A 25,559-nucleotide genomic window follows, 5' to 3' on the forward strand; every position below is an offset into this window, starting at 1 on the left:
GATCCCCGACTGGGGAGAATTGGAATATTGTCCATTGTGCACCTGTTCAAGTGGCTCCGGCGCCCACCCAGCGTCGTATAAAGTGGGTACCTGTAGGAAACTCAAGGAGGGGGTGGTAAAAGTGGCCAGGGACGTGGTGCTGATCACATTATCCTCACCTTCTGCCGTAACAAGGAAGTGTGGGCCCCTAACTCCGCACCCCCTACACGCCTTCATGACTTGGTGCAAAGCACAAGGTTTCACTTTGCTTTTTCATTTACTATACGTCAGATTTTGTCGGAACAGAACTTTTTAATCTCTACGTGGACTTTCTGCCAAGTTCCGTAGGGGTGTGAATAGGCTCCAGTTTTTCCTGACACAATCCATCAATGTTATATTTCGTTATAAAAACCACGGCCCGATATCCTGTGTGTGGGGGTGAGGGGCATAATTCAAACATGCGAGGTGATCATTTTCCCACTACTCCATTGTCCGATCCTTCGTATCCAAAATAATTCTCAATTCCACACACTGGAAATGTAGCACTTCCTACATCTTACCATTTTGGTAGCAAAGGAATGTGTAGCACACAGTGGTTCAGATCCCACTTTAAACTGTAGGTGCATTCCCGATTAGTCTTGCTGTGTATAAAGTGGACTTAGGACACCAAATCAACCAACCAATACAATCCAGTTATTGTCCAGATTATCGAATCCAGAACCTTCGTCGCGAATAACATAAACAGGAAGACAATGTGAAATTACCGAATAGAAACAGAGCCAAAAACATACAACGGATAGACTGGATTAAGTCTACGATACAGCTCGCGTTCTGAAATGAACAAGAATACGAAAGTTGAACGACCTCGATACACACAAACTTTTCCTCCTCTCAATGGGAAGCTATCCTTGCAGAAGCATTTATGTAGGCCTTCAAGGCCACGACGATAAAGTGTTCTGACGGGACCAAACATACATCTAGTTTGATATGGAAGCTGTGTTTCTCCTTATTTCGAACGTCACTGATAACAGGAACAATTGGCCTCGTCTGCTAACCTAGTTTCGTAGACCAGACGCCTGTTCGCCACCCTTTGGTTCAGTGACCTTCGCTCGTAGTTAGCAAGAGTGAATGACTCACCAGATACCTGTTGCCTGTGAGCTTATACAAGAATATATATTTCCTTAGCGTCTGTAAGTATTGTTTCATGTGCAGTTATATCAGTTAACGTTCGAATAGTTTCCTAATAGTTATTTATAAATTAGTTTTCGAAAGTGAGCTTTCTATCCATTTGCGCCCGGGGTATGGGGTATGTATTATTTTTTCTTTCCTCAAACAAGAAGAAATTCGAAGACGCGAAAAGAGTCGATTAAGAGTAGTTAACAAGAAGAAAACGAAAATGTAAATGTTTAAATAAATTGTTGTATAGATCGAGTGAATAACATTTTGTCACGGGGCCTCCTCGATGGCGTAATGATAACGTCGTCACCTTGTAATCAAGGGATCCCGGGTTCGATACACGGTGAAGGCACGTAGTGGTTCGTATCCCATTTTAAACTGAAGGTCCAGTGCCGATTAGCTTATCTGTGCACAAAACAAAACTAAAATAATAAATTGTCACAGTGTAAGAAAATTTCATGTTCAACCACATACGAAACAAGAAATAATATTTTTTTTCATGTTGGAGTTCCCATCTGTAGCATCTAACCAACACAATTATGGATCGCAACATATTTTCTCAGATCCATTTTAATTATACATGTATGATAAAATAACAGAAATAGAGGAAAGAGAAAGCCAAGCTAGACACGTATGCCATCTCCAGAATTTGAAATCTCGTTACGTAAAGTTCTGGGATGAAGTCCCGGGCAAACATGACTTTCTTGTCCTTGCCCTTTTATCTGCTTTATTTCATCATAAATCGTCGTAATGGTTTACCTACAGGGGAAGAATAATGACAATAATTGCCAATACAAAGCCAAAAACAAACAGAACAACCACTCAATTAGGGATATGTTATAAAAGAAACAAGACTTGACAGTGTCTCCGTCTCTCGGTTTCTCGAATTGAAAATTGCTCTCCCGTTCTCGGCCTTCTCGAATAGCTACATATAGAAAACGTATGAGAAGATACATATATTTCATATATCCCGGTTTTGTAGGAGATTTCATAAGAGATTAAATAAGTACTCTTCGATCATGTATACTTCTTTATTTTTGTTACGTAAAATCACTTTTCTTCCCAGTCGTGGACGAGTGACCATTACATGAGATCAATGACGAAATACTCTAACACCTGTGACAAGGACGGTATTCAAACCCGGAAACTTTGGTGACGCGATCGAATGTCGACAACTTAATGAGCTTGCCCACCGAGTCTGCTTAATGTTGATTGTTTCAGGTAATTCGTAATAACTGTCAATATCACACATTCATTATCTTTGTTTCATAATTTATCTTATTGATGTGATCAACCTGAAGTCGAAGAATTCGTTGAAAGGCGAAAATGCAAGATTGATGTTACTTCGTGCGGAATAATATGACATGATATTATGATATGAATATATAAAGGTAAAAAAGGTAAAGTGTTCCCCTGTGCTTAGCACCATGCCATGAAGGCGTATAGGGGGTGTGGGGGTATTATTAATATGAATAAATTAATAATATAATATGCCTAGTCATTCCATTGATTGATCCCAATTGCGCACACAAAATATGTCCACTCCTAACCGACCTGCGTGGCGGAGAGGTTAGCACAGCGCGTTACGAAAGCATGATCCCCTGGTTCGAATCTCGGCTTGGTCGTGAGTTTTCTTCGTGAGTGTCCCTTAATCAATGTCATCATATCATCACTCATTACACATATTCATGGTCGCTATTTGCCAAAAGTGAAATAATAGCGACAATAAATAACAAACATCAAATCAAATCGAACATCTTCATCGATTTTACTGTACCAAATTCTCAATTTATTATTGCATCTTGCTTCATTTTACAGCATCTCAATTGTTTTCCGATTCGAAAACAATTATAATGTTGTTTTGTGCAGTTGATTGTGTATTGTTTCGTTGTTTGGATTGTTTAATTAACGTCGCATTAATTAATTTCAGACCAATATAGAGAACAAAGGAAGGGGAAGATACAAGCTAGAAACCACGGCTCTCTTTAAAGGTAGCATTCCCTGAATACGACTGAAGTGACTGCAGTATATTATGGATAAAATGTGTTTCGCTTTTTTCTTTTACTTCTGTTTCAGTTATTTTACTTCGCTTTTCTTCTACCACTTGTGTTAATCGTGTCGGTGAGGAAGAATTATAAACCCGTGAAATGGAAGATGGGACAAGAAAATCTATGTCTGCCCCACGGTTCGAAACTGACCACAAAATATTGTATTATTTTTAAAATTTACGCCAAATATGGTTTCACTCGTCTCCTTCTCAAGGCGTTCCATTGCTTCTCCGATGGTGTAGTGGTAACGTCTTCGACATGTAATCAAATGCTTCTTAATTTAATACCAGATAGAGGAACATTTCGTTCGGATCCCACTTTAATCTGAAGGTCCAGTGCATAAACTAGACTTCAAAATTAACGTGTGTCATGTGGTCTGTGATGAAAACCATCATTTTAGTAAACCTTCGTGACAATGACTCTAGTATCAGTGGAAAGAATATTTCCTTACGAAACCAGTTGCTGAAATGTTCCTCTTAAAGCCACGTAGCACCCAACTGTTGTTTGTTGTGGCTGGGGCATGAGTCATGTGGCTCTTGCTATCAATGCTCAATCCTTTCCGAGAACACGGATCTACTAGGCAGACATAAGCGAATATTTTGTTATTTGGGTTGCATATACAACAGGCTTTAAGACGTTACGAGATTCTAGGTCCCGTGGCCTAGGAAATTCTTTCTCGTACTGTACATCATTCATATCCATAGTTGAAATGTGAATACAACACACGTTTATCGACTGTTATAATCTACCAACAATCTTACTAGTTCCTTTCTCTGTTTTATGAATCCTGTGTGTTATCTCCCTACTAAGAGGCTTGCGTTATAAGCTTAAAGAAATAAGAGAACCAATCATGACATGTGCATCAACTCCTTATATTGCGAAGTTGTTTAAAATATAGCACTACCGGTATAAAAGAACAATTATCTTTACTTTCTATCCTTCACGTACATTCCAGGTTTCTGGGGTTTTCCGTAGCGGAGTGGTTAGCATAGTGCGCTACGACATCAGGGGTTCCGGGTTCAAATCCCGGCCTGGGTGTTCATTGTGAGTGTCCTTTCATTACATTCATCATCTCATCTTCGTAATTATTCAAACGTGGCATAAAGAGAAGTAACATAACCCAATTCAACCTAGCAACATCATCCGCCGTATCTGTTTCAGTGAGTTGTGCACTGGGCTGAATGCAATACCATTTGAATTACTTCCAAAGAACACTCTTTTATGTCTTTTTAGTGCAAACTACTGTAATTGATTTAATAATATTATATCTCATGGAGAAAAGTGAAAGGAAAGTCCATCAAAGCGTTCTATTCAGATGGTGGTGCCTTTGAAATAGCCTATCTTCAAAGTTTCCATGACTATCAAGTTTCCATATCTATTGAGAGTCCTCAAGATTAAAAGAAGTCGACGTTTTGTCATTTGTACAAGCAGCCTACACTATTTTGTACATTAGAGCATTGCTCTTCAGAAGAGACGAAGTCATTTGTAATAAATTCAACAAACGTTGAGTCCCCGTGGAAAATTCCCATCCTTCCTTTCGACAAGGGAAAAACTCTCCCTTTCTCCATCCGCCGTTAAAAATGATGAGAGCATGAATTCATAACGCTGGGATGTGCCCATGGTAAATGTAACGAAACAGATCATTAGAAATACAGAATTCACAGGATAAGGGGAAGGATATGTAACATCTTTAAATTATGAAATCCTCAACCGGAAGACAGAGTCGGGTAACACACCCGCGGAGGAATTAATTTATGCACCGAAATGCTTGCCTTAAAAGCCATGATTTGTTGAATAGGTGGCACGGGAACAGCCGAGCCGTTACTTCTGGTGGAATGTGGTCTATTTATAACTCTGCGTTATAAATTCCACCGCCAGGAGATTCGGGGAGGAAATACTTTCAAAGGCTTCCAAGGGGAGGAAAATCGTATTTAAAAAGTGAATATATTTGGGGAGGTTAAAATTATGAATCTGTTTGGGGACTATAAGGGTAGAAAGACGTTTCAAGTTTCCACACGGTGAACGTGCAAGAACGTAATGGAAAGCCGATGCAGATATTTTTGTGAGAAAAAGGAACGAGCAAAACTTTGGTTGTTCATAAATACTTGGCAGAAAACAGCTCATGATTACATGCTTATTATAGACTGAATATATACTATATCAACTGGATCAGATGTTCAATCAGTTGATCATTAGATTATTGTGAAGAAATATGTAATACCCTGAATACTACGCTGCTATTCCATGCTTCATATTCTTGGAATATTGAGTTAATTCGTCTATTATTTTGTTAAAATAACCGGGATTTTTTCCCAACTGATTAAGCGGCTCCGGCCCCCAGCCAGCGTTGTATAAAGTGCGTACCTGTAGGAAACTCTGCGGGGTAAAGGCAGACAGGGGTGAGGTGCTGATCACATGACCCCAACCTTCGACCGTTATGAAGAAAGTATGGAGGCTACTCCACACCCCCTATACGCCTTCATGGCGTGGTGCAAAGCATAGGGGAGCACATTACTTTTTTATTTATTTATTATTATTTTGGTAAATGGTAATTGTGTCACATACGTCCAGTATAAGAAAACTTATTATTTCATTGAATGTCAATTGTGTCTCGACCAGTTTTAGAAAGAATATACATTGTCTAATCTATATCGGATTTAGTTTTCAAATTGCGTCATAACCTCTCATTGCCTACTTCCATGTAGGAGTGGTTAGTACAATGCGCTAAGATGCCAGGGTTCCTGGGTTCGAATCCCGACCTGGTGTGTAAGGAATGACTTTTCCACGTAGTAGACCTAAATGCCAAACTCACGTAGAACACTCTGGATTGCATTTTGCAGTCTAACGAGGTGCTGACGTCTGGAACTACCGCAAGTATAATCCTCTAAACCACTTTTCTGTCATCCATATGTGTTTGTGATTGTCCCTTCGTCTACTTCATCTCATCATCTTTCATCTTCATAGTCGCAATTAGCCAAAACTGGCAGAAACGCGAAGTAAAATGAATTAGTTCAATCAATCAATAACCTCTCACTGGTGACATCACAGTTGTTACTTGATAGACCAAGTTGATGTTTTGTTGTTATTTTAGTATATTTAGCTTTATTACAACACACTTTCAATTTGACACCCCATCTTTTTTATGCCAGTGTGTGTGATGGTTTAATTTTGGTTCAAAGCTTCACACGAACTCTATGGACATTTTGCGATGATCTGGACGCAGGGGTCGCAAAGGGTATTGCTTGTCCTGCAAATGGTTTGCTTACTTCAAAAATTTAACTGCATTACAGTTTATATCCACTTGAACTGTTTGCGTCTTCGCGTGGCGAGCTTTGTAATTTTGGGAAGGAAAATATTGCCACGAAACGAACACAGTAGAACAAAATGTTTAGTCTAGTTTTCACCAGAGGACTCTTAAATCTGATTACATAAATATCTGAAGCTTGCGGTCCCATCTGCGCTCTGCACGCTGCAGCTGCAATCTTTTCCTTAACACGGACATTCATCAGAGAGACAGAGAACAAAAGCGCGGGAGAGAGGAAGAAACGGCCAAAAACAAAAGATGGCAATTTTACGGCGAGTTACGTAAACAAACTGCCCATTTGTTAAATCGGCAACAAGGCGAAAGCCTGCCGAAGCGTGCCGAAGGATTCTGCCGTGTGCTTTCGTCCTTTTGACCTAAAGTTGCCAACGGGCTAAAGAGGAAGGGGAGGAGGAAAAAAGAAGTTTCTGCTCTGGTGGCGGGCGACGACGTTCTTTGTACGTGCTGAAGCTCGCCGTGTCTTCTTAGTGATAGTAAATTCTAGCCGCGAGGCAGATTTTCCCGCGAATCCACACGCCCTGTGCTTGCCGGATTGCAGTGTGTGAGTGTGTGTGTGTGTGTGTTTGTGTACACAACCGCGTAAAGAAGGGAGGATTCCCCTTTGTCCTCATCCCTCGACGGCTCTACATGACCGAAATCTGTAATTTAAATCTGGGAAACAGTCAGGGAGGGACCCAAGTGTTGTCGAGGTTCTTGCGTAAGAACCAATCTCTCTTCTCTCTCTCTCTCTCCTCTTCTGCTGTTCCGAAGATGAGATACCTTATCGACATTTGCCCACCTAGATGGAAAAGGAGATCGTAGTGAAAGGAGAGAGAACCGACATCTCCAATTCGGCATGTCAACGAAATCAAAATGGAGAATTGGCATTCGAACTTGGTTCTTGCGTAAACTACTCCTACCGCATTCTCACGCACACATAAAAAGAGATACGGTAAAGTTCTCCGTGAGGGTAGAGCCACACATTCTCCATGTCGACCATTTTGGAGTTGATGTGATCTGCACCACTCTCCAGCCGCCTTTACCCCATCAGGAGTGCCCCAGGTAACCATGGATTTAAAGCTCTGTGATCCCAAGAGCCGCTATATAAGGGGACAAGGCAGGAGAAATTCCTAGAAAGATTCCTCGCTGTACACACATTTGGAAATAACACTACAGTCAACTGGCGCTACTGTCATGTAAATGGATACATGACTATTCCAAGCAAACATTACGACTAATATGTCTTCTACGATATTAACAATTTAATTTTTAATCAGTTTTAAATTGTTCTTGGTTAATGAATTTCGCTTTTCTGCCACATATGTATAATTTTGTAGATGAGGATAAGTGATGATATGATGACATTCACATAGAATATCATGGATTCGAACCCTAGACCCCTGCCATCGTAGTGTGCTTTGATAACCACTCCGCCACGGAGGGTAGAAATTGTTTTAGCGCAGTTCTTAATTTTGCTTAGCTTCTATCATGCTGTAAAATTAGAACCAACAATCACCATAAGTGAAAGAATTACAAATAATATTATTGTTACTTCCCAGTTTAAAATTGCTCGTGCTGCAATGGAGGAGTTTTAAACTGATATATCTTCTGTTTTCTTACATTCCCGTTCTTTTGTAGGATCACTGAAGCATTCTGTGCCTTGCTACTCAACTATTCATTGCATCTATAAGCTTTGTTCGCTTCGTATGCATCTGCTATCGATCATGTGGTGGATGCAGCAGCGAATCATGAAAACATTTCAGGGATCCCTGAAGGATCTCACTTGGGCCCTGCACTGAGCATTTCAGCCAACCACTTTGCCTGAAGAGTCTGCAGCGCAAAATTGGCCGAATGCTTTGTTCCTCGGCTCTTCAAAAGTTCCTCTCACAGTCTGATAGAAATGCCCGCATGCACGTCCCCATTAAATACAGGAAGTTTGTTTCTAGTAGTTGCATACTTCACGGAGTCGTTGCATTTACGTACGTCTGTGCTTGTTGACCGTCCACTGCAAGCCACAATTTGCTCTTCCAAACTGTTGACTCTGAAATTTCCAGCGCCACTCTTTTGTAGATTCAAAACCAAAGAAAAATAATGTTTTCCGTCAGATGGTGGAATGAATTTGTAGTATTAACATGACCATGAATCCTAAAATGACATTAGTTTTACCAAATTGGTTCATATTTTGAGCCAATTCATACCTTTCATATTATGACGACTTGTAACTGTTCATATGGCAGCAGGATTTTGCTTGACTTTTTATTTGTAACATCATTTCACACTCACAAGTATAATCACCTTATAATGTAATATATGTAATATAATATTCAGATTTGTGTGTGGTAACCTAATCGCCTGAAAGGGGCAGTCCTTGTCCTTTCAACTTTCTATCATTCTTATCAAACATATATCAACAGGTGAATAACTAGGAAGAGCCACGCATAGCGTTATGCAAAATTAGGAAGGAAGACACAATTTGCGGAATGCTGATGAGAGAAAACGCTCAAAATTAAAATAAAACAAATACCATCCTTTTGAAATCATCATGGCTTAGCTGCATGGCTGGGGAGAGACCTGCGCTCGATCGCCAGTTCCAAACTTCGAAGGACATGAAGAAAGTGAGCGGAAACATCCATCGCGACACTTTAGGCTGCTCTTCCTAATTTTGCATAACGCTATGCGTCGCTCTTCATAGTTATTCACCTGTTGATATATGTTGATAAGAATGATAGAAAGTTGAAAGGACAAGGACTGCCCCTTTCAGGCGATCCCTCTCTCGAACCTTTAGGCCAGCCTGTGTCGTCAGCGTCCTCAAGCATAAATCGCCTTCGAAAAATTAAACAATCTCAGCAATAACATAAAAAAATCACGAAGACAAAGCGTCCATCCTCATCTTTACCTTCCGATTTCCTTCGGTCACTTTTCATATTCAATTTCATCTGTTTCTTCACCTCGGCTGAACTCAGTGGGCTAATGGGATGCTCTGACTCCTCTCAGGTACGGGTATAGTAAGAAAAATACATGTGATATGAGGCTTCAACTGTACTAAATCGTTTTTGTCGTAGGCTATGGGAAAGGAGATTAGATAAATGAAAGCATCTGATTCTGAAGAAAGGTCTGCGTCTACAGTAGGCTTCTTGATGGGCAATTATCTTCCTGAAGATGGTTTATTTTTAAGATACTTTTATAAATTTACATCTTCGTTACAGATCTCCATAAACATAGGACTGTACAGATTTCCTTCTTATAATCAAATCTATGCAACTCTTGCAGTTTATTTACAGAATATGGATCAAGATGCCATATCGGTTATATGAAGACGACCAGGCGCTTGCTTGGAACTTTATGAACACTCCCTGACATAATGAAGCATAACTTTGACATGACTGGCGAATATTTTGAGTATTGATTGCGATTTAATATAAATTGGACATTATGGTCGGGCTTCAAGATATGTGAAGAAATACCAACTGCTATAATTCGTAAAATATTAGAGACATCGACTTGATATCGGGTATGGCAACATGTTAGCATGTTCACAGGGCGAAACCTAACCATGCCAGATATCAATAATGAATAACCTGATCAATAATTTATAATCATGGAGACGAAATAATTTGAACTTATTCTTAAGTATGTATAACCCTCTGCCCACAAATGCATTGAATGTTCTGGTAACATTGAAACTGATGTCATGCCTGGATTTGATTGGCTGTTATGCTCAGAGCCGCCAGGAGGCAACGAGCTGGTTTGGTCTTGAGGCATCGGTCACGGGGGAAAGAGCGGTGTAGCTCTGACTGTAAACGTGTATGGTAAGTGTGGCGATATGATGGGGAATTTACGTAGTGTGGTTCCTTTAAAATTCTATAGTTTATTTGTTCATTTCTTTACCCTATATTAGGTTTTTGTTATTCTAACTTCTAATTAAATTAATATTAGTTTGGGTATTGAGGAACCTATTCTTAGAATTCTCCGTCGTATGGCCGCATTCACTATACACGCATTGACCCCTAATTAATTGTCAATTTAAGTTATAGAATATAAATTTAAGTTGCATATCATACAGTTGTGTAATTATGGATATATAAAGAAAGGAATTTATTTACTTTTTGATTGTTACAATTCTATAAAAGTACTTTGCACTGTTAAAATAAAAAGGAAAAGATCTAAGTTTCTGGTTTTGAATTCGTAACTAATTTCCTAGAATAATGGACTCTGATAACAGCTTGCTTTCACTGTCCTTCTGTATGGTAGATCCTGCTTTATGCAGTTGAGGTTGAGCGTGTCGAATATGAGTAAATGGGCCTTTTTTACAGCTTAGTTGCATATGATGGCATGTTAGCATGCCCACAGGGCGAACCTACTCATACGGCAGAATAACATTAAGTCCTGTGCTTTATGCAAAATTGAAAATATATTACGTATAAGTTTCGAAGAAATCAAACTGAATTATCACAAAGATTGAAAGCAATCGTAAATTAACTTATTCTCACGCATGGTGACATGTTATCATGTCCACAGGGCGAACCTACCTATGTGTCAGAATAACAGTAAGTTCTGAGTCGAAATTTAACATTATTTTGAGAAGATTTAATTTAAAATTTCAGAAAACTTCAAAATAAAGTTTAAATTAACATATTCTTTCGTATGGTGACATGTTAGCATGTCCACAGGGCGAACCTACCCATACGACAGAATACCTATGTATCTATGTTAATTTGAGAACCAAGACAAAGTTCTTGAACTTCTCATAAAGGTAGATGAGTATTTAAGATGTTAATCCATCGGAGTCGGTGATGAAAATGCCCCAGAATTAGGTTTCAAGGCTGTATTTATACCCCCGAATGTCAAGCAGAGCGCCTCCCGTGGCAAAAAGGAAAAACATAGCTACAGCTGCGATATGTAGAACTAATTTGTGTATAATGGCAATATTTTAAAGATTAAACAGTATGTTCCATAAGGTTCATTTTCTATGTCTAAAACCACAATTATGATCCTTGAAGTTTCTATAATATTCTCTACCATAAACTTTGTCACATTCTTAAAGAACTGCTTTCCAATGTTCATAAGGCATATGTTACTAATAACTTCAACTCAAATCTAGCTCTTATGGCTTTAATAATAGTTTAATTCTAAAACTAAGAACAAAAAAAAATATTTTTAACTAATTGTCAATTGTCAACAATGAAAGATTTTGCTTTCATGAGGCTTACAAATAACAAACACGAAACTTTTCGAATGACACAATTATGACATTAGGTCAACCATTAAATATCTTAACTTTCATAACGTTTATAGTGAATATAGAAAGCAAAATAAGTAAGAATAATATAAAATATGACCGAATCTTTGATAGGATTCGGGAGGATCATATCACGCCTTGTAATCATGTTATTCCAGTTTTCCAGGTGGAAATACATAGTGGTTCGGATCCCACTTTAAACGGGTTCAGTCCCGATTAGCCTATCTTGATTGATTGATTGACTTGGTTTATTCTTCATCGCTTTTTTCCATTTTTGGTTAATCGCGAAGATAAGGATGACTTATAATATGATGAAATTCATAAGAGGACACTCGGTTTGATACCCGGTGGAGGCACATAGTGGTTCGGATCCCACTTTAAACTGTAGGTCCAGTCCCGATTAGCCTTTCTGTGCATAAAGTGGACTTAAAACACCAATCAATCAATCATAAGAGGACACTCACAAAGAACATCCATGCCAGGCTGGGTTTCGAACCCGGGCCCCGGGATTAGTTTATCTATCATAAAGCGGACTTAAAAGAAAACTCAAAGAAACCCCATAACTTTTATTTGCATAAATAACGAGTTATTCACGAAGAAAATGATAATAATAATGGTGGGTATATCAGCACTTCAGCTATTTGCGCCCTTCTGATCACATGGGCTCAACCCTATTCCCTTAACTAAAATGAATACATTTGCCTGTGGACTAAGATCTTTAGAAATTCAATAAAAGCTGAGAGTGTAAAGGGCATTTTGAACACATTAGGATACAACACGAGACAATATATAAACCCGCCAAGGGTTACATTGGTTGTGGGTCCTGGTGTAAGAGCCTCCTTGGCCTGCAACAGTGGAGTTACCGGGGTGTACATGGAAGAGAAGTTGGCATTGGGGAAGTAAAGTGCCTTCCGAGAAGGTCACCCCTTTCAACCCATTCTTCAACAAGAGGTTATGTACCTTCTGGTGAATACACTCTACAAAGACAAAAGGAAGAAGATAACTCCGTTTGTAGAATCATAATTTGCCTAATTTGAAGTGGTAACAGCCCACTCGCTTTCTCCCCTTCTCGACCGATATGCGCAGCAGGCTCCCGAGACAGAGTGTACAAAAATATATATCGTAGCTGTAGTGAAGTCCATATTTCGTTTCGCATCCGTCGCAGTCAGGCCAACCCTCTCTATTTTCTTGATTTTTCAACATTTGACATTTTTATAAAAAGTTGAAAATATATCACATTGTTCCCTAACTTTTTTTCAATATTTCTGTAATACATTGTTCATAAAAACATAAATGTAATGTAAATAGGAGGCAAAATGCACTTGATTTGGTCAATTATGCGCTATTTTTGAATGCGAATTCGAGACGCTCATGCCAGTAACAGTGTATAATTGGTTGGTATGGACTGTAATTTTAGTAATTATTATAATTAATGAACGAAAAACATTTATGAATAATTATTGTTTTTTGTGAGTTTTAGGGAATTGTAAAATATAGAACTCATGCAATAATTGGTTATTATTTTTTATCAATGATGGTAATTCCTGTAATTATTATAATCAATAAATAGGTGCACATATATAATCAACAAATGAAGGAGTGATTGAATAACAAAGTGGTTTATTAAATTTTAGTGATAAAAAGTATGGGCCAGTGAGCCCCTTCCCTTCCTCCCGCCTTTCAGGTAAGTACGTTTCGTACGGGACGGGTAAGCTAGGGTTAATGATTGAGAGCTATAGATTTTCTGCCTGAGAAATCATGCATTTGAACAACCACCTACCATGTTTTCAATGCGGCGCCGCTAAAACATTCAGAACCTCTCGTGAGCCTCACTCCAGTTCGTCTCCGTAATTTTCTGAAGACGAGAATCGGGGAAAATCAGTAAGACTGTCACAAATATTAACAGACCAACTTCCATTAGAATCAAGAACCCACGCGCAGGAGAGAGTAATTTCAAACTTCTTCGTTTTCTCCTGCGAGTAATAAAGCAAAGAAAAACGAACGAAAAGTCTGCGGAGACGGTGTCGTTTCTTTTCGCAAGAAATAATTCGTCGGGAGACGAAAAGGCACAAAACAAAGTTGGTCGAGTCAGACAAATGGATTCACTCCTGAGTGAAAGTAACTGTTTTCTCATTAATTCCGAAACCATTTTGGCTGAAATTTTGGTGAAGATCTCTTGGCGGATGAATTGCTGTGAGACGTTCGGAATATCTCTACTCTCATTCTGAGCGACCAGCAAAGTTCACCCATGATAAAGAACGGAATATTTCCAATACTAATTATCGAAGTCGGGTGAAGAAATCTGGTAAAATGTATATATTTCTATGGAGAATATAAAGCGATGATGTACTTTTACAACATGCCACAAAGTTTAAATTAGATCCTTTCGTTGACGAACTCTTGAGAAAAGCCAAGTAACTACAATTGTCACGTCATCTGAGTATACATAGGATTCTTAACACATGTGGATGAGAAAGACAATTTGACTTTGAGTACAGGCGCCACGGCCTTGTTAGCCTCAAGGATGTTATTTAGAGAGTGTACAAAGAGAATGATTGATTGAGTTGGTGTTTTAAGTCCAATTTATGCACAGTAAGGCTAATAGCGATTGGACCTCAGTTTAATGATGGTAAGGTGAAATATTGTTATTATAGTCTTACAATACAGTTACAAAACACTCAGTCAGTAATGTAGTCGCCTCCATTGTAAATGACCGTCTGCGAACGTTGGGGGAGGAGTTCGATGCCTCGCTTGCAGAACTGCTGTGTTTTCAGTATATGGCATTAGTCCCGTTTACAGTTGAAGAAATCCGTCAGCCAAGTTTCAAGAGCAGCTTTATTAGGAAAGACTTGCTACCGCTGCAATTGATCCTCGGAACCTTTTGAGTCCCAAGGCCATTTTCACATGTAACCCCCCTTGGTCCCGAGCCGATTTTGAGCAAAATGCAGAGTTTCAATTAAATGAGTGTAGATCGGAGGCTAATTGTCCTAAAGAGATGAGTGATATACCGTTGTATGCGGAATGAACCCGAAATTCAGACTATATAAAATGTAAGCAAATTCGGCGTATATGTGGCGGTGGGAAGGGGGCTAACTCTCAAAATTCCAAAATTTCGGGGGAAAAATGGAGTTCCCCTCCCCCACTCCAAGGAAAAAATACATGACAGTGTCGACATGCACATGGAAATGATCACTGACATGTAAAGAACACATAAATATTTGCATTATTATAATATGACCAAAGTAACGTGAGTTATACCCCCAAGAAGGAATGGTCGGCACGCTACTGATTCAAGCTTCAAAATGCAGTGGTACCTTGAAATGTCTTTAGCTCAGAGACTATTTGCCCTGGAGATATGAACGATATACCGTTGTACGCAGAATCAATCACAAATTCAGACGATATATAACAAATGAACATTCGGCGTACATGTGGAGTGGGAAAGGGGGGGAAATCGAAAAAAAGGATATGAAAAGTTCAAAATGCTCATAGAAATTATCGCTGGCATGTAAGAAACAGAAAAATATTTTCATTTTTGTTATATGACTAATATTACGCGAGTTGTAACCCTTAAACGAAAGGCTTGTACAGTCATGGAAAAAAGTTCTTCCCCATAAGGCTTTAATAGGAGCAAGTAATGCAGGAGGGTAGGCAACACATATTGCACCCTTCGATGATCGGGTGATTTTGCCTGTCTTAACACCGAGAAATGTGTTCCACGCGAAGGTCAACATGACAGGAAAGCAAAGAGGGTCACGTGACTATTGGTTACGTGGAGTGTTGTGCTTCTCCACGTCCCCAGTTCTTGATCCACATTGCAGAAAAAGTAGAGCTGCATGCAATATATGAAAATAGGTTGTTTTCAACTACACGCTTAATTATGATTTTCCCAATTGTAAATCTATCGGACGTGTCTCCCGATTTAGTCGGGACAGTCTTTTACTTTGAATTCCTGTTTGTCATAGGCGTAACTTGACGGGAGCAGAAAGGGCATTTGTAACCCCCCCCAAAAAATCAGGTTTCTTAAAGCTGCTAAAACAGGAATTAAATACTATGATTTGACGCGTCCAAAAAAAGTATTATATTGAAAGATTTTTCCCAAATACGTAGATAGCAATTTAATACTTTGAAAGTGTCTCAGATTTGTTTATTGTCACAACTTAGTGTGGCACAGATCTACTACAAAAGTGGAATTTCGTAACAGAAATATGAACCCACTCCTTTTATTTCGTAGCCGATTTCATCTTGAAACTGAAATTAAGAATATTAGTTAACAATGTCATTGGTAAACAATAAAAAAATGTGTTAGACCCAATTCTTTAATACCTTATCATAATCTTTATCGCAAGTTTAAATTTTGTTGTAAGTCCACTTTATGCAAAAAAAAAAGGTAAAGTTCTCACCTGTGCTTGGCGCTACGCCATGAAGGCGTATAGGGGGTGTGGGGGTAACGTCCCACACTTTCTTTATTCGGTCGTGAGTGGGGGTGATGTGATCAGCATCACGCCGCCCCACACTTTCTTGATTCGTTCGTGAGTGGGGGTGATGTGATCAGCATCACGCCCCTGACCGCCTTTACCACCAGGGTTTCCCCCAGGTACCCATGTCATTCGACGCTGGGTGGGCGCTGGGGCCGCTTCCAACGTTAGAAAAGTTCCCGGGCTTGAACCGGCCGGGAATCGAACCCGGGGCCTAAAGCATGGTAGTCAGACGCGTTACCGACTGAGTCACCGGCACAGATAGACTAATCTGAAGTGCATACAGTTTAAAGTGGGATCCGAACCACTATGTGCGATCACCTGGTATAGTACCCCAGACCCCTTGATTACAAGGCCTTACCACTACGCCATCAGTGAGGCGCACACAATCTTTGTATTTCGACCTTTTTAAACCTATATGTATCATATAAGAGGTTGTTTAACGTTGCTATGGCTCTATGGATTATATTTAGCCAGTATTCGAGCACATAGCGTCAGGTTTCATAGAATATAAGCTTTTCTTCCATGTTTATGGTTTCCTGTCTGCAGTAGAAAAACTGGCAGGTTCCCATAGCTTTTCTTTCAATAGTCTTCCAATGGTTGCATATCATATCACTCAAATTTGATTCATTCGTTTCGAACACAATCCCCGATGGCGCAGTGGGATCGTGGACGCCTTGTAATTAAGGGATCCCGGGTTCGATACTCGGTGGAGGAACATAGTGGTTCGGATCCCCCTTTAAACTGTAGGTCCATTCACGATTAGCCTAACAGGACATAAAGTGGACTTAAGAGACCAAATCAAGCAACCAACACAATCCCGTTATTGTCCAGATTATCGAATCCAGAACCTTCGTCGCGAATAACATAAGCAGGAAGACAACTTGAAATAACCGAACAGAAACAGAACCTAAAACCCACATCGGATAGATTGGATTAAGTCGACGATACAGCACGGGTTCTGAAATGAAAAAGAATACGAAAGTTGAAGGACCTCTATACGCACCCACTTTTCCTCCACTCAATGGGGAAGATATCCTTCTAGCTGAGAAGCCTTTACGTAGGAGTGCCCTGAGGAAACTTCAAGGCCACGACGATAAAGTGTTATACGTGCAGTGACGGGACCAAAACATACGTCAGATAGCTGTGTTAGTGGCTGTAAGTATTGTTTCATCTGCAGTTATATCAGTTAACATTTCAATAGTTTCCTTCCTAATGGTTACTTTAGTGATAAACATGTAAATTAGTTCTCGAGAGTGAACTTTTTATCTATTTGAATGGGGGTTTTTATACAGCCTGCATGTATTATTTTTTCCTGAAACAAGAAGAAATTCGAAGACGCAAAAAGAGTTGTATAAGAGTAGTTAACAAAAGGAAAAAAGAAGAAGAAAACGAAAATGTAAATGCTGAAATAAATTATGGTAGAGATCGAGTGAATAACATTTCGTCATGGGGCCTCCTCGATGGCGTAGTGATAACGTCGTCGCCTTGTAATCAGTGGATCCCGGGTTTGATACACGGTGGATGCACATAGTGGTTAGTATCCCACTTTAAACTGAAGGTCGAGTCCAGATTAGCATATCTGTGCACCAAACCAAAACTAAGAAAGAAATTGTCACAGTGTAAGAAAATTTCATGTTCAACCAGATACGAAACAAAAGGGAATAATATATTGCAGGTTGGAATTCACATCTGTAGCATCTAACCAGCACAATTATGAATCGCAACATATCGTATCAGATCCATTTTTATTATACATGTATGATAATATAAGAGAAGTAGAGGAAAGAGAAAACCAAGCGAAACACGGACGCCTTCTCCAGAATTTCAAATCTCGTTACATAAGGTTCTGGGTTGGAGTCCCGAACAGGCATGACTTTCTTGTTCTTGCCCTTTTATCTGCTTCATTTCATCATAATTCATCGTTATGGTTTACCTGCAGGGGAAGAATAATGACAATAATTGCCAATACAAAGCCAATGACAAACAGAACAACTCGATTACGGAGGTGCCAAGAAGACTTGACAGTTTCTCCGTCTCTCGGTTTGTCGAATTGAAAATTGCTCTCCCGTTCTCGGTCTCGATTAGTTAAATATAGAAATCGGAAATGTATGTGAATGAATATTCATGTATTTTATATATTCCGGTTTTGTAGGAGATTTCGTGAGAGATGAAATAAGTACTCTTCCATCGTATTTATTAGGGCCTCCCCGATGGCGCAGTGGTAGCGTCGTCGCCTTGTAATCAAGGGGTCCCGGGTTCGATACCTGGTGGAGGCACAAGTGGTTCGGATCCCACTTGAAACTGTAGGTCCAGTCCCGATTAGCCTTACTGTGCATAAAGTGGACTTTAAAAACACCAACTCAACAACCATCGTATTTATTTTTATAATTTTTATTCCCTGTTCGATGATCGCGACGATAAGCACGAGTGACCATTACATGAAATTGATGACGAAATAGTCAAACACCCCCGACAAGGACGGTACTCAAACCCGGGAACTTTGGCGACGATATCGAATGTCAATCACTTAATGAGCTTGACCACCGAGCCTGCTTAATGTTGTTTCTGTCAGGTAATTCGAAATAATATCCCACATTCACTATCATTTGCTTCATAATTTATCTTATTGTTGTGATTAACCTGAATTAAAGAATTAGTTGAAAGGCAAAAATGCAAGATTGAATGTCTCTGACGTTACTTCGTGCCGAATAATATGACGTGGTATTATGATACGAATTTATTAATCATATAATATGCGTATTCATTCCATTGATTGATCCCAATTGAGCACACAAAATATGGTATAATGTTCACTCCATGGAGGAGTGGTTAGCACAGCGCGCTACGATGCCATGGGTCCCTGGTTAGAATCTCGACTTGGGCGTGGGTGTCCTTGGTAAGTGTCCCTTCATCAATTTCATCATAGCATCACTCATCTTCATCGTCGCTATTTGCCAAAAGTGAAAGAATAGCAAATCTAAATAACAAACATCCAATCAAATCGAACATCTCTACCGATTTAATTCTATACGGTACCGAATTCCCACTTTATTACTGCATCTTAAGTCATTTTACAGCATCTCAATTGTTTTCCGATTCGAAAACATTTGGAATGTTGTTTTGTGCAGTTGATTGTGCATTGTTTCGTTGTTTGGATTGTTTAATTAACGTCGCATTAATTAGTTTTAGACCAATCGTGACGGGGGAAGCAAGAGCACAAAGAAAGCGAAAAAGACAAGGAAGAGACCACGGCTTTCTTTAAAGATAGCATCCCGTGAATACAACTCAAGTGACTGCAGAATATTATGAATAAAATTTATTTCCCTTTTTCCTTTTATTTCTGTTTCAGTTATTTTACTTCGCTTTTCTTCTACCACTCGCGTTACTCGTGACGGTGAGGAAGAATTATAAACTCGTGAAATGGACGATGGTACAAAAAAATATATGCCTCTCCCACGGTTCGAAACTGTCAGTACAAAATATTGTCTTATTTTTAAAATTTACGGTCAAATATGGTTTGTCACGTAGCAATTTTCGCTTATCTCTTTCTCAAGGGGTGCCATTGCCTCTCTGATGTCGTAGTGGTAACGTCTTCGCCATGTAATGAAAGGCATCCGAATTCAATACCAAATAGAGAGGCATTTGGTTCGGATCCCATTTTAATCTGTACGTCCAGTGCATGAACTGGACTTAAACAATTAACGTGTGGCATGTGGTCTGTGATGAGAACCATAATTTCAGCAAACCTTCTTGACAATGACTCTAATATCACTTGAAAGAATAGTATTTCCTTACGAGTAGATCTTGTCAAAAAACCAGTTCCTGAAATTTTCTTCTGGAGGCATCGTAGCACCCAGCTGTTTGTTGTGGCTGGGGCATAAGTCATGTGACTCATGCTATCAAAGCTCAATCCTTCCCGAGAACTCAGAATCACCAGGCAAACTTAAGCGAATATTTTGTTATTTGGGTTGCATAAACAACAGGCTTTAAGACGTTACGAAATTCTACGTCCCGTGGCCCAGGTATTTTTTTCTAAGACTGTACGCCACTGTCTCAAGCTTTGGAATTGAGCGAACTGCAGAGTTATATTGAAATGACTATAGCTCAGAAACTAAATGCTCTAGAGATATGAAAGATATACCGTTGTATGCAGAATGAATCACAGATTCAGACGACGATATATAATTTATGCACATTCGGCGTACATATGAAGGGGGAAAGGGGGGAAATCCCCTCAAAAATATTTTTATTAAAAAAAAATGGTTTCCCCCGCCCCCCGGATAAATGTCAAAATGCACAAAATGCAAAATTTATGCAAATTTGGAGTACATATGGAGGGGGAAGGGAGAAAACCCCCAAAAATAATTTTAAAAAATTGTCACTTCACCCAAAAAATGTCCTCGCACTTTGGCACAAAACGACACCTACGCACAACATTCACGGACGAAAAGCTAGAACGCAGTGAAAAATGAGCGCCGATTCTTGCAGCTGCTTGAAATTTTATTTTTAGACAATGCAGGGTAACCCTTGTTGCAACTTGTGCTAAAAAAACAAAGGTTTCCTTAATCGCACTTCGAAATTCCATTCTCACAACGCAGATTCAACAACCAGTATTTCCCCTCCCCCATCCCACCCCCTGCTTGCGCCCTCACGGAAAACTTTCATTTTGACATCGTATACTGATAAACAAGTTTCCTTCGAATGCAGTTAACAGGCGGGAGTGAAAAGCATTGCTTTAGAACTACAAACCCGGTCTTCCTTTGTCGGCAAAATTTTCCCTTGAAAAGAGACGCAAAAGAGAAGTCCCTTTTCCCGCCTTTTCACCTCCATTTTCATGAAGAAAAAAAGGTGCAAGAAACATTTCTGTTAAATGCATGTGTTAGGAACAATATAAAAAAATCGAAATTCTAGCCAAAATTAGAAAAGTTATAACCTAAAAACTACGACCTTGACACAGCGTCTCGATCGAGAATTTTGGGACCGTGAGGGTTACATTTGGGTATATCGATCGAGACGCTTGGGTCCCAGAAGAGCAGAATGTGCCGGAAAGGTTCAACTTTGTCCACTTGACAGTCCATCTTGATTCGTCCGCAAAATAGACAAAATGTGCTGTGAATTAGAATAGACTGTGTATTCACGAACGCTTCTTCTTCTTCTTCTTCTTCATGCCCCTCACCGCTTGCATGGTAGCAGTCTTGGGCAACGGTCTGAAAACATTGAGGGCTGGAAATTCGCGCACTAGTATGAACAGCACAATATTTTGTTACACTTCACTTCACTGCAATGATGAGGGATGATATCAAAAGCGGAGTTCACACTGTCGAGCAAATCCATAGAGAATCCACATAGTAGAGGGAGAAGGTGATGAAAGTAAAGAGGGCAAGGAGAGAGGAAAAGGAACCTTTTTTCGAAGGAGTCTGTTAAAGAGTGCCTGACGTTGTGTATTCCATACCAGGCATTGAAAAAATAAATGGGTGCGGGTTTGTTTATGTTCTCCACAGGTACAATTGGGAGAGGGAGTTTGGTGAATTCTTGCCAGATGATCGTTTGTGGTCACGTGTAAAACTACAAACTTACCAATAACAATGGAATAACGGACAAGAAACTCTTGGCAACGCAGTGTTGCCAACCCATAACAATACGCTACGAACTTATGCACCAACCCAATAGTAGAATTCATAGTAGAAATTTAGAAAAGTGAAACTCCCAATGTCTTGATGAAATTAACTATTTCGAGATACAAGTTTGTCTGTGGATGGACATGTGAGAAATTCAGTGCTTTTTAATTATGACTGTTTAGACAAGGCTTGTGGATGCCAGCGAACGCACCTTGTGGTTTTAGCTGTCCGCATGAACACTCACCTCAAGTCCAGAAAGCAAGAGTCGGGGAGCTTCTTGCGTTTAGAGAAACATCCTCTTCTTCAGTCTGATTATAATCCACACTGCACTGTTGCTCACGAATTAGTTTGCGAGAGGTTTCTCGCTGAACGAACGCAACAGACGAACCCTCCTTTGTGCCTTACTTAAACCTTAGAGTACCACCTGCTCGCTGTGCAGTTCACACGTGCATGGAAAAGCACTCTTTATAAGAAGGGTTGACTAAGCCTCGTCTAGGCCAAGGAGATAGCGAGATCAATTGAACATGGCTACATTTTGGCCATTATTTAGTTGCGAAGTAAAAAGAGCAATCCATCAATTTTCTCGTGTAATTTCCATGTCAAGCAATTTGCATTGGACTCACTGCACGCTTCTGAAAGTGGTAAACACAACACGAAAACAATTTATCTACAGTATAGCTTCTAATAACCTTTCTGATTGAGAAACTCAATAATGAGTAAAATGTCAATTACCATGTTTTACACCCTAACATTTCAATGTATGTTTCCAAAAATGCGTATCTGAGTGTTGTAATTGTCTATAATATTATATCGATGACTCCGATTTTATGTCCAAGGACAAGAATGCGAAAGATCTTTTCTACACTACCGTCCCTTCATAACAGATTACCATTTTCATATTTATATGAAGAAGAGTTTCTGTCACTAAAAAAAATTCATTTCACCACAAGGGTAGCAAAACCTCTAGTTCTATACAGCATTTCTGCACGATGTTTTATATTCAAGCAAGAAATATTAGGATGAAAATGGATAAAGGTGCTGGTATTTCTAGACAAACTTCCAAAATTCACTTTCACATATTCAGTGTACATTTTGCAGACGTTTAATATCAAACATAGTTTTTTCACCGCTCGCCTTGATTCCTTTCTGGTAAATACTGAAAATGAAGGCAAAGTACACCCACGTGCATTGTACACTTCTTTTTTTAACTCGCCCTCTCTTGTAACGTTTGAAATGTGGACATGTCGCCCCTGTTACATAGAATAAACTGTCGTTTCTTTCCCACCTTTGAAGCGAACGCCATCTTACCTAGAATAACTTTACTCGCACACGTGGCAATTAACCAAACACTCATGCTCTGATCAAACATTGACTTACCACGCCATTCCCGTATTTCTTGACGACGCAGGGAAGTGTTGTCGTGCTTCCGATTTGGGCAGTCACCTCGGTGGAATTTTCCGTGGCAAATATGGCGGCCATTTTTTCTGAACCTGTGCTAATTAGGTTTCCCGTTCCGGCCGCCGCACGGTCTTTGGCGCCCTTGTAGGTCTCGTAGCTTCTCTCTTCTCTCCTGTAGGTATTTTCGTTAATTGCGTCTGGAAAGAAAAATAATACATATTTCATTCGTGTGCATCAACGTTGAGTTTTGAAAGCTCACATTTTTAAATGTTTTTAAGTGCATTTCATAAATATTATGTCTAAAAGTGAAATATCGTGTATGTAATAACCTGATGTTTTTGAAAAGTAAAAATTAGTATAAATATATGTATTTGACCATACTCTCTTTACTGAATAGAGTTAATAATTATACTTATCAGTATTCACGTAATCGGTGGCCGCGGTGGCTCAGTCGGTAACGCGTATGACTAGCATGCTAAAGGTCCCGGGTTCGATCCCCGGCCGGTTCAAATCCGGGAACTTTTCTAACGATGGGAGCGGCCCCGGCGCTCACCCAGCGTTGAATAACATGGGTACCTGGGGGAAACACTGGGGGGGTAAAGGCGGTCAGGGGCGTGATGCTGATCACATCATCCCACTCATGACCGGATCAAGAAAGTGTGGGGCGTTACCCCCACACCCCCTATACGCCTTCATGGCGTGGTGCTATGCACAGAAGAGCACTTTACTTTTTACTTTTTACTTTTTTTTATTCACGTAATCATTTTATTTATCTGCCATTGCTTTACTGTTAGTCTAGCTTAATTGAAGTATCCAGAGTAAATGAGGGTCGTTATTTCACAAAATTGTATTAAATATAATCATCATTATTATTATTAAAATATTTCTTCGAAATTTCATTTTATTTTCTCCGTTTGTTTAAGCTCATGAATGATGTTTTGAATATAAATGATATTTTAATTATGTTTAATTAACATTAATCATATCATAATGCTTCAGTCTTCAATAATTTATGACCTTTTGCTTGGATTATTTTCTATTCTTTTCCTGCTCCCATTTCACATACAAAAGCCTAAACAAATATACATATTGTTACGTTCCTAGTAACTTTCCTCACCCTTTACTCCTATAGCCGGGAGCATTGAGGCTCTAAGGGTCTACACTGAAATCTATCTTCGGGGTAGGTGTAGAACAAATCCAACCAAAGTCGTGAAGTTTTAATCAAATGATTATTTACTGCTTGAGTACTTACAGCCAGTGGTTAGGTAACTCGTAACTGGAACTTGGAGATCAATTGTTAGTAGATAATTTAAAACTTACTAGAAAGGTCAAACTAGGGTGACCAAAACCTAGGTTTTACAGAATAGCGGCATATATCTATTCACTTCTTCCTAGACTTGGAATTAACACCCGAGATGGCCAATTTAGGCTTTTACAGAAGAGCGGCTAACACCTGTTTACTTCTTCCTAAATTGGAACTTATATCTCATTCGGCTAACCTATGTTTTACAGAAGAGCGGCATACACCTATTCACTTCTTCCTAGATTAGACCGTTCCTATTTTTATCCAGTCTAGGTTTTACAGAAGAGCAGCTTACACCTATTCACTTCTTCCTAGATTGACACCAGAACAGACCTCTACACAGACCAAACTGCTTCGTATTTATACCCAAAGTTCCAGCCTTGAACTCCTGTCTTTAGGTAATTTCTTATTACAATATTCCAAATTACAACAGAAAGATATTTGAAAAATACATAGTTTGGCTATTAATAATTTACACAGAAAGTTTACATATTCATTTGAGTTAACAATTATTTCTTTAACGTTGATAAAATCTTACATTTTATAAATACACAAATTTAAATGTTCCGCCATTATTTAATTACAATTAGGTAAGTTCATCAAATATTGACAATCTTTGATTGGCAAATCTATATTTACATCATAATAAATGCCCGTTGTCTTAAGCGAGCTGACTTTATTATATTGCTACAGAAAGGTTAATACATTTGTTCAAAAACGCCTTGATTGGCGCGTTCATATTTGCATCAAAATCCGATCCATACAACATGTAGTATCATGGACATTAACAAGGACTCGAGCTAACACTATATCAATTTTTCTTTTAACATGGAATTGCAAAGTTACAAAATAAGTAAGGTCGTAACAATATTGATGAACCTAAACGAACTAACTAACTAACTCCCTAGCCTTCTTAAACCCGAAGGTTCATGGCTGCAGCAACACAGGCCTTCCATCTTTCCCTATCTTGAGCAAGTTCTATATACTCTTTTCCATCCCTACCGATTTCCCTTAGA

General features: G+C 39.3%; 1 protein-coding gene across 1 annotated transcript in view; it reads right to left on the minus strand.

Moving 5' to 3' along the window:
* LOC145995123 (lachesin-like) overlaps nt 1-25,559 on the minus strand; it is a 356,578-nt gene that overhangs the window by 57,610 nt on the left and 273,409 nt on the right. The window contains exon 2 of the mRNA XM_083131660.1: nt 23,220-23,437. Coding sequence (XP_082987786.1) covers nt 23,220-23,437 — 218 coding nt within the window. The remainder of the gene's footprint in view (nt 1-23,219; nt 23,438-25,559) is intronic.

The sequence above is a fragment of the Lepisma saccharinum genome, chromosome 11 (genome assembly GCF_977018435.1).
Source record: "Lepisma saccharinum chromosome 11, izLepSacc3.1, whole genome shotgun sequence".
NCBI lineage: Eukaryota > Metazoa > Arthropoda > Insecta > Zygentoma > Lepismatidae > Lepisma > Lepisma saccharinum.